This window comes from Amyelois transitella, chromosome W (assembly GCF_032362555.1).
Source record: "Amyelois transitella isolate CPQ chromosome W, ilAmyTran1.1, whole genome shotgun sequence".
NCBI classification, from domain to species: Eukaryota; Metazoa; Arthropoda; class Insecta; order Lepidoptera; family Pyralidae; genus Amyelois; species Amyelois transitella.
Genome location: NC_083536.1, coordinates 12,211,188 through 12,222,287, shown reverse-complemented (window position 1 = coordinate 12,222,287; position 11,100 = coordinate 12,211,188). Strand labels below are relative to the sequence as shown.

The window sequence follows — 11,100 nt, the reverse complement described above, 5'->3', positions numbered from 1 at the left end:
TATATTAATCAAACATATACAAAAATACCTAAACAACTAGTGAGAGACAATTCCAATTTGATTGTATTATTTAAACAAGATGACATTAATTTGAAACATGTTTATGATGAGCATGTAGGGTCTGATATGTCATGGAATCAATTTCGTGAAATGTGTTCAAAAGTTTGGAAAAAGCCTTTTAATTATCTTGTTATTAATAAGGATTGTGATAAAAACAAAGGATGTTATAGGTCAGCATTTGACACTTTTATAGTTCTAGATTAACATACTTAATACAATGTAGTGATAATAAAAGGTCACTTTAAAGTGTGATCTGCGACTGAACACAATATCAAGCAGTAAAATGGAAAAAACATTTAAAAAACAAATAGTTAAGGCAGCAGCAGCTGTTAAAAGAAAAGTGGGGATGATTAACGATACAAAATACGTAAATAATATGGCACTGGAGAAAATTTTCAAACCTATTGTTGATCCCCTTAATTTGATAGCCAATAAAAATAATGAAAAGTGGGTTGAGAATGAAAATAATTACATTCCCTCTGTTGGGAAAAAATGTAAAAATGAAAGTACATCGTCTTATTCATCCAATGAAGAATCGAATGACACTGTTTCTGAAAGCGACTTTCCTAATAATTACAACAAAACTTTAATTTCCACACCTTCTGAAGATCATAATGTCAGTGAAGGTTCGTTCAAATCTATTGCGTCTTCTCCAGATAATCGTCAAACTTTGTCGTGGTCTACATCATCAGAAGTAATGGATGCTATACCTTTTGGAGTAAGACATGAGCGGGGAAAACTAATGCTTGGCAATATTCGTGTTTTCGATAATGATAACATTCTGAAAATAGGAACTCGAATTTTAAAGAAGACAGATGGTTTAAGAGAGTTACTATTTAAAAGGAAACCTGATCTAGAAAAAGTCAGAGAGGAGGACTTGCAAAATTATAAATTGTTACTAATTGATACTAATGCACATCGACGTAATTATGAGTCATCTAAACCTATAAACAGTAACAAAGGTTTTAAATACATTAATGTCATTAAGCCTTTATTTAAATTCTCAAAAAATATGACTTCAAGTGTAGAAAGTCTCCCTCAAGGAAAAGGTATTCCACTTCTGAAAAAAGTAAAAAAATATACTGATTATGTTTATTGGGATGATCCCAACGAACTGGTAGAACGATTAAAATTGTTGTTAGGATCACGAGCGGCTGGCAATAGTGGTGTAGATAATGAAATTATTGCAGTCATAGAAGAATTACGAGAAGCTGGAATTATAAATATAGAACATAAACAGCTATCGCCACAGAAAATGACCAGTATAATTCGAGATCTCTAATCATCTAGACAGCAATGAATGTAGATAAGTTCGGTCATCACGTCCATAAACGTTTGCGATTATTGGAATTTATCGACACTTTAAACGATACATTGGTGAAAACTGATGCTGGACACTATGATTTGAAAACATCTAAATTAAAAGGTCTTTCATCTCCAAATGAAGCCGATGAAGCAGTGAACAAAGCATACGTCGATAATATACTACAAGAGTTAAGAAAAGAAATAAGAGTGGTTAATGATAATATACAAGTATATTTAAAAAAATTGGAAAAAGCTACATCAGACCGTTTGTCAAAATCGTTTTATACAAAACAAGAAATAGATAATTTGATTGAACTTAAATTGAACCAACACAATGAGCAAAAAAAACATAGTGGATCATCTCTCGTTGGTCGTAGCCCTGCTGATGTGTGGAGGTTTCTTAGATCTGTCGGTATTGGCAAATCTTCGGTTCTCGATCACAGTAACTTAGACCCAAACGACATTAACAGACATTTTTCTCTTCCGCCTGTTTCTCTGTCTTCTGCCTCTAAATCTGACACTTTGAATCAACTATCCAAACTTCCTGTTCCGCCTTACCCTGCCTTTGAGTTTTCATGTGTTACTGAGGATGAAGTTGAAAGATTTATTTTTCATGTCACTTCTAACGCGGCTGGGGATGATCAGATCTCTGCAAAAATGATAACGCTCCTTCTCCCTGCTATTCTTTCTGTTGTTACTCATATAATTAATTTCTCCCTAACTTCCGGATATTTCCCTGCGTCTTGGAAACTAGCTCATGTCATTCCCTTACCTAAAGTCTCTAATCCTTCATCACTTTCACAGCTTAGACCTATATCTATCTTACCCTTTTTATCTAAAGTTTCTGAGCTGATTGTTCAAAGGCAGTTCTCTTATTTTTTAAATCATAACAACATAATTAGTCCTTTTCAGTCAGGTTTCCGTGCGGGACATAGTACTGTGACGGCTTTGCTTAATGTTACCGATGACATCCGCTGGGCTATGGAAAACAAATCCCTAACTTTGATTGTACTTCTCGATTTCAGCAGTGCCTTCAACTCTGTTGATTTTGATATCCTTCTCGGAATTCTCCGGTCTATTAACGTGTCACCTGTTGCTCTTGCCTGGTTTTCTTCCTACCTTCGGGGTCGCTCGCAGTGTGTTCGCCTCGGAGAGATCTCCTCTGACTGGCGTGAGCTCAGTGCTGGTGTACCCCAGGGTGGTGTCCTTTCTCCTTTGCTTTTCTCTGTGTTTATTAATACTGTTACTAATATTCTATCTTCTAGTATACATCTCTATGCAGACGACTTGCAGCTTTACCGGCATTGCTTGGTTGATGAGGTTGAGACAACTGTGGCTTCCATGAATGATGACTTATGCAAGCTGAGTCGCTGGGCTAGCTCCTTTGGGTTATTAATAAATCCATCGAAATCTCAGGCTATGCTCATTGGTGGTAAGCATCTACGCAGTCGTATTGACCTGTGTGACTTACCCCCATTACTTCTGGATGGTTCGGTTATAGCTTTTGCGGAATCTGCGAAGAACCTTGGTGTTATTTTGGATTCTACACTTAGCTGGTCGAAGCACGTTCACGAGGTTAGTCGCAAGGTACACTATTCCTTCCACACTTTGAAGTGTCTCCAAAATTTTTTGCCCTTTCAAACTAAAGTTTCCTTATGTCAATCCCTCATTCTTCCTCTCCTCGACTACGCTGACGCGTGCTTTTTGGATGCTACCGAGGAACTCCTTGATAAACTGGAACGTCTACAGAATTTGTGTATCCGATTCATTTTTGGCCTCAAGAAGTACGATCACGTCTCGGAGTTTCGCAGGCAACTAAACTGGCTGCCCATTCGTTTGCGTAGAAATATGAGAATACTTTGCCTTCTTTACAATACTCTCTATAATCCTGCATACCCCTCATATCTGCGCAACCGCTTCTCCTTTGTTTGTCCTGTCGATACTCCATGCAGGTCTCATCGTAGGACCATGCTTAAATTCCCTACGCATCGTTCGGCCACTTTCTCCAACTCCTTCTCTGTCCATGCTGTTAGATTGTGGAACTCACTGCCTCCTGAGATACGTGACTCTAAATCACTGTCCCAATTTAAAAAATTAATTAAAATTTATTACCTCTCCAAGCCTTGCTAATTTGGTATATATTGTATTTACTTTATGTAAGTTTATTTTTTTTGTATTTATATATTTATGTAAATGAAACTCTTTGGTTCGTCATTTAAATTTACCGCGCTTTCTCCATATATTATCTGTGGTGACGGCAAAACGATTTGTCTGGATTGTCTAACATGGAGATTGCACTTGATTAATTACTTACTAATAAGTTAACTAATAAGAAACTATAAATAAATAAGATTGTTTGAAGCTATAGCATTAAATGTTGTTTCTCTTTACAGGTTAGTATTTGCATTGTATTTCTTTAAAATATGTTAAGTTTATTAAAATGTGTATGGCAGATTTGTGACACGTTTTCTGTAAAATAAATTTCTCTTTACAGAGCAACAACTTGGCAATTGTTTCACTTATTACAAAACAACATTTAATATAGCTGTTGTAAACAATGGAAAAGTTAAAATTCGAGTTTGTTGTAAAACCGGCTGAAGATCCAAAAACAAACATAATGTGCATAACCTCAATTATGGATGCAGATAAAAATACTTTTTTGATTCCGGAGCAATTACAATCAGTGAAACTACACGATGTGGTAATACAGACAAAAATTTTTCAAAAAGTAAGAACTACACTGCAAAGGAGACATGAAAAACGACAAGTATGGATTTCTGTTACACCGGAGTTACGTGATGCCTACATGGATGAAGATGGAAACATGCAATTTAAAGGTTATTTACTGGAAGAAGTTACATCTATTTCACAAAAGCAGATTTCTACGGACACGACAACAGAAGCTCTTTCAAGAATGTTGGCTAATTTTGCGGAATCGGAGAAGGAGCCTAAACTGTTCAATTTAAAGAAGTTATCTGAAATGTTTGTAATCGATAAATTTACACAAAAAACGTCCAGTGCAACACAATGGATGATCATCTTCGAAACTGAATGTGCTCGTATGGGTATAAATGATGATACTCACAAAATTCAAGGGTTAAGGTTATTTTTAGATGATTCTTGTCAAGATTGGTATAGTTCCATGCTTATAAAGTATACATTGAATTCTGAATGGTGTATTTGGAAAAAGAATTTTTGTGAAACATATATGAACAAAGGCTGGACGCCGGTAAGATATGCTTTTTTATTTAAGTATAGGCAGGGATCGCTACTAGAATATGCTTTAAAGAAAGAGAGGCTTTTATTAGAGACAAATAAGTCAATAGATAAAACCACTTTAATTAATTTAATTGTAACTGGGTTACCTAATTTTATAGCTGATGAAATTGATAGAAGTGATATAAAGGAAACTGAACAGTTATTTAATAGTATTCGTGGGTTAGAACATCTAAATAAAAAAAAATTTGTAAATAAGGAAGTACATGTTGAAAATAAAATTAAAGAAAAATCTTTGAAGGAAAAACCGTGCAAAATCTGTGAAAAAGAAAAGAAAGGAATTCGATATCATTCAGAGTCTGTATGTTGGTTCAGAAATAAAAATGATAATCAATATAAAAAAGAGTCGATTAAAAGTGTTAATAATTCTGAATTGGAAATGAGTTTAAATGAAGTAGATCCAAAAAACTAATAATTCCACCATTAATCAAAATTAAAATTTTAATAAATGATTCCTTAGAAACATTGGGAGTTTATGATTCAGGATCAAATGTTAGTTTAATTAATTCCAGATTATTATCCTTAAAAAATTATCATATCCATAATAACTATAATAATCAGGCAAATTTAAAAACGATTAATGGTGTAAAAAAGGCTATAGGAATAGTAACATTAAAAATTAAGATTTTTCAGCTAGAGAAATACATAAATGTTTTTGTGGTAGATAAACAAAATTTTGATTACGATTTTTTGATTGGGTTAGATTGCATAAGATCTTTTCAACTAATTCAAAATGAAAACTTGGAGATAAAACAATTCTTAAACAATGAGAAAAAAATAAGCAATGAAAACATTCCTGGCTTCACAGGTAATAAAATTCAAAACATGCAATATTTAGTTAATGAAAATAATGATAGGAAAAACATAGGGGAAGATGATTTAGTAATTAATGATAAATATGAGGTCAATTTTAACGAACACATAGAAATTACAAACTTTAACATTTCAGTAGATCATTTAGAAATTCAACAACAATCAGAAATAGATGAATTAATTAACAAGTATAAATCGTTATTTGCGAAAGATAAATACGATGTAGGTAAAGTGAAGGGCTATGAGGCACATATAGATTTACTTGTAGATACATATTGTAGCAAAAGACCATACAGATGTAATTTTGAGGATAAAAAAGAAATAGAACTACAAGTTTCACAATTATTAAAAAATAAACTAATTGAAGAATCATATAGTCCCTTTGCAGCCCCTGTAACACTAGCCTATAAAAAAGAAGAGGGGAGAAAATCTAGACTATGCATAGATTTTCGTGATTTGAATAAAATAGTAGTTCCTCAATCGCAACCATTTCCACTTATAGAGGATTTAATGATAAAAACAAGGAATTGTAAATTTTTTTCAATTTTAGACATAAATTCTGCATTTTGGTCAATTCCATTAAAAGTAGAAGATAGAAAAAAAACTGCATTTGTTACTCAAGAAAATCATTTTCAATGGACCTGTTTACCATTTGGTTTAAAAACTTCTCCTGCAATTTTTCAAAGAATATTAAGTAGCATAATTAGGAAACACAAATTATCAGATTTTACAGTAAATTTCATCGATGATATTTTAATTTTTTCTCGGACATTCACGGAACACATGAAACATTTATCTCTGTTACTGGAAGCAATCTCAAAAGAGGGCTTTAGATTAAAATTCTCTAAATGCAATTTTGCACAGGATTCTGTTAAATATTTAGGTCACATAATAAAAAATAATACAATTACGCCGCTTAAAGATAATTTAATAGCAATAAAAGATTTCCCAATTCCTAAAAAAAAAAAAATATTCGTCAGTTTCTAGGTAAAATTAACTTTTATGGAAAATACATACCAAATATATCAATCATATTAGAACCGTTACACAATTTGTTAAGAAAAGACCAAAATTTTACTTGGACGAAAATTTGTCAAGAATCTTTTGATAAAATAAAGAATATGCTTTGTTTAAGACCTATATTAGAGATCTTCGATCCAAATTTACCTATACATATTTATACAGACGCCAGTATTCAAGGTATTGGAGCTATATTAAAACAACCACAAAAAAATGGAGAAGAGAAGCCATGTGCATATTTTTCTAGAAAATTAAATGATAGTCAAAAACGAAAAAAAGCTATCTACTTAGAATGTTTAGCAATAAAAGAATCAGTCAAATATTGGCAACATTGGCTCATAGGAAAAAAATTTAAAGTGTTCTCAGATCATAAACCTCTAGAAAAACTAAATATTAAGGCAAGAACCGACGAAGAGTTAGGAGATCTCGCATATTACTTATCACAATTTAATTTTGAAGTTATATATTCACCAGGAAGGGACAATGTAGAAGCAGATAGTTTAAGTAGAAACCCTGTGTTAGAACCACATGTTAACCAAGATGAAGTCTTAAAAATAATAAATTTTCTTAAACTAGAAGAGATTCAAAAAGATCAAGAGGAAAATGAAAACATAAAACTTAATAAAACAAAACTATTATTAAAAAATAAAGTATACTTTAAAAGAATAGGAAAAAAAGAAAAAATTATACTCACTGAAGAATTTAGTAAAAAATTAATTAAAAATATACATTATAAATACTGTCATATAGGGGTGAAACAAATAGAAAATAAAATCAAACCATTTTATACAGCAAAAAATTTAATAAACAATATAAAAAATATTTGTGATAATTGTGAAATATGTTTAAAAAATAAAACTAGAACTAAATTTAAATTTGGATTAATGTCTCATCTAGGCCCTGCCACCTACCCTTTTGAAATAGTCTCTATAGATACTATTGGTGGATTTGGTGGATCTCGCTCTACAAAAACATATTTACATATTTTAGTGGACCATTTAACCAGATATGCTTACATTTTAACATCTAAAACACAAAATGCAAACGACTTTATAAAGCTTGTAAAAAAAGTTATCCCTGAAAATAAAATTGGAATGATTCTGTCTGATCAATACCCAGGCATAAACTCAAAAGAATTTAAAGGTTTTTTAATAAAAGAAAATATACCAATTATCTTTACCGCAGTAAATGCACCTTTCTCCAACGGTTTAAATGAACGTTTAAATCAAACAATAGTTAACAAAATTAGATGTAAAATTAATGAAAAGAAAGATAAAATGGCTTGGACGACTATAGCTCATGAATGTATACAGAAATATAATGAGACTGAACACACAGTTACAGGATTCTCCCCAGTATATTTACTAGAAGGAAAAGTTATTAATATCTTACCAGATGAATTAAAAGAAAAGAAGTTACAAAGTGATTTATTACAAGACAGAAAAATAGCTTTAGAGAGAACTATTAAATCTCACAACTACAATAAACAAAAATTTGATAAAAACAGGAAAAGTTGTCAGTTAAAAGTAGGTGATTTAGTATATGTAGAAAATGGAAACCGGTTAAATAGAAAAAAACTAGATGAAATAAAAATTGGACCATATAAAATATTAGAAAAATTATCAAACTCAATTTATAAGATAGATACAGGTTACAAAAAAATTGAATCAAACTATTTCCACATTACCAAAATTATACCAATAAAAAACTAATTATCTGCAATTATAAGGGGGGGAGGGGAGATGTAAATGAAACTCTTTGGTTCGTCATTTAAATTTACCGCGCTTTCTCCATATATTATCTGTGGTGACGGCAAAACGATTTGTCTGGATTGTCTAACATGGAGATTGCACTTGATTAATTACTTACTAATAAGTTAACTAATAAGAAACTATAAATAAATAAGATTGTTTGAAGCAATAGCATTAAATGTTGTTTCTCTTTACAGGTTAGTATTTGCATTGTATTTCTTTAAAATATGTTAAGTTTATTAAAATGTGTATGGCAGATTTGTGACACGTTTTCTGTAAAATAAATTTCTCTTTACAGAGCAACAACTTGGCAATTGTTTCACTTATTACATTTATTTTATTATATTTTATTTATGTATTTGTTTATGTATGTCTATTATTAGTTGTGTGAGTGGAGTACACGCCTGTCACCCTTTCCATCACATCTCCTGTCTCGGGTCTGCTGGAAGAGATTTCTTTTGAAATAAGCAGAACCTTTGTAATTTTGTTTCTTGTGTTTATCAGTCTCGATGTTTTCTGTGTACATAAATTAGTAAATAAATAAATAAAAATAGTGGATGAAATTCATAAAGCAGCAAGAAGAAATTTTCCTCGTCGATTTACAATTATAAAAGGAATAGACGACTTATGGCAAGCTGATCTTATGGATTTTCAGAAATATTCTTATTTTAACAAAGGATATAAATATGTTTTAGTTGTAATAGATACTTTTACAAAATATGTGTGGACATATCCTATAAAATCAAAAAACAAAAAATGTGTGACAAAAGCAATGTTTGAAATTGTATCTCGTTCAAAACGAAAACCTATAAATTTACAAACTGATTTAGGCAAAGAATTTTATAATGATGCTTTTAATAAATTGTGTAAGAAATATGACATTAATCATTATTCCACCTACTCCACCAAAAAAGCTTCTATTGTGGAAAGAGTTATTCGTACAATAAAATGTAATCTTTACAAAATGTTTAGTTTGTATGGTTGTTATAAATGGTTAGGACCAAATTTAAATTCCGTTGTAGAAAAATATAACAATACTACTCACCGTACTACTAAATTTAAACCAGTCGACGTAAATAAAGTAAACCAGATACATGTTAGATGTAACATATTGCGTGCACAAAAGCGAGTTTTATATCGCAAGCCTAAGTTCCACGTTGGTGATAGTGTTCGGATAAGTAAATTTAAAGGTGATTTTTATAAAGGATACACTCCCAACTGGTCGACAGAAATATTCGTTATTGTCAAGGTAAATGATACTAATCCACCAACATACCTATTAGAAGACAAACATAAACAGAAAATTTTGGGAGCTTTTTATGAATATGAATTACAAAAAACGAAATTTCCAGAACTTTATCTTATTGAAAGAGTTATTAAACGCAAAGGTCATAAACTTTATGTAAAGTGGTTAGGTTTAAGTGAAAAAGAAAATAGTTGGGTGGACAAGAATGCATTACTATTGTAATATAAAGTGAGCGTCATAATAAATATCTTCATTTCAAGAATATCTATGAAGAAGGGAAGAGGTATTTTAAATAACGTCATCAATAATTTACCTTTCGAACTACATATTCCTGGATATCAGTTTTGTGGACCAGGTACTAAACTTCAAAAACGATTATTAAGAGGTGAGCGAGGTATAAATAAATTGGATGAAGCTTGTATGTACCACGATATTGCATACAATAATAAGGATTTAAACATTCGACATAAAGCAGATTTAGACCTTTTGAATATGGCTAAGAAAAGAATAAAATCGAAGAGTGCTGGAAAAGGAGAAAAATTTGCTTCATGGATTGTAAAAAATGCAATGAAAGCAAAACTCAAAGCTGGCGCTGGAGTTCGTTCATTTATGAAAGTAGTGAAAAATATACAATCTAAGCTTAAAAATATTAAATCAAAGGACAAGCGTTCAACTATAAACTTTATATATGCAACCGCAAAAAGACTATTTTCTAAATATAACGGATCACGTACATGTTTACCACGATGTATACCCATTCCTAAATGCGGAGGCTTTTTACCGCTCATTCCCATCTTTGCCGGTCTGTCAGCTTTAGGTTCACTTGCTGGTGGCGCGGCAGGTATAGCAAAGGCTGTTAATGATTACAAAGTAGCTCAGAAAAACTTTGAAGAGTCTAAACGACATAACAAGATGATGGAATCTGTTGCTTTAGGAAAGGCCTTGTATATAAAACCATATAAAAAGGGAGCAGGATTATATCTAAGTCCTTCAAAAAACTGAAAAAGCGGCTACCCAGACGAGCACTAACCAATTTAGATATAATGGAACATGCTATTGATATTCCTTACTTTCGCGGAGTGTATATGAGAGATACTCTTCCTCGGAAACCAAAAAAAATTGAGTGTGCTATATTAAGTTTAGATAGTTCTGACAATCCTGGAACACATTGGGTAGCCTACGTTAAATATATTAATTACTGTGAATATTTTGATAGTTTTGGTGATTTAAAACCACCATTGGAACTAGTAAATTATTTAAGTCCTTTAACTATAAATTATAATTATTTGCAATATCAATCTTATGGTACTATAAACTGCGGACACCTTTGTTTAAAGTTTTTAAAAGAATTTTGGAAACATCATTTGTATAAATAATATAATAAAAATATATTTGTATCAGTATAATAATGTCTTTCACTGTGTCAATAACAGGCAGAGGAGAATTTTTAACAACTAACTATTCCCCTACATTACAACTGAATGGAGAGTACGAATGTGGGCTTTTGTATTTTTCTACATTTAATTCTATACCTAACATAGACGCAAAAAATAACAAATTTTACTATGGAAAAGATGAAGTTATTGAAATTCCTGAAGGATCGTATGAGTTTCAAGATATTTGTGATTA

At 31.4% G+C, this 11,100-nt stretch overlaps 2 protein-coding genes across 2 annotated transcripts; both read left to right on the top strand.

Moving 5' to 3' along the window:
• Positions 1–343: 343 nt before the first annotated feature.
• Positions 344–1,342, top strand: LOC132904220 (uncharacterized). The gene has a single exon (XM_060954138.1). It carries the CDS (start codon positions 344–346, stop codon positions 1,340–1,342), a length of 999 nt encoding a protein of 332 aa, XP_060810121.1.
• Positions 1,343–3,730: 2,388 nt separating this feature from the next.
• LOC132901739 (uncharacterized) lies at positions 3,731–5,053 on the top strand. The gene is made up of 2 exons (XM_060954137.1): positions 3,731–3,758; positions 3,860–5,053. Exon 2 carries the CDS (start codon positions 3,923–3,925, stop codon positions 5,051–5,053), a length of 1,131 nt encoding a protein of 376 aa, XP_060810120.1. The 5' UTR covers positions 3,731–3,758; positions 3,860–3,922.
• Positions 5,054–11,100: the final 6,047 nt, after the last annotated feature.

Excerpts from the sequence above, each read along its gene's own strand:
- LOC132904220 (XM_060954138.1), top strand. The coding sequence starts at position 344 with ATGGAAAAAACATTTAAAAAACAAATAGTTAAGGCAGCAGCAGCTGTT.
- LOC132901739 (XM_060954137.1), top strand. The coding sequence starts at position 3,923 with ATGGAAAAGTTAAAATTCGAGTTTGTTGTAAAACCGGCTGAAGATCCA.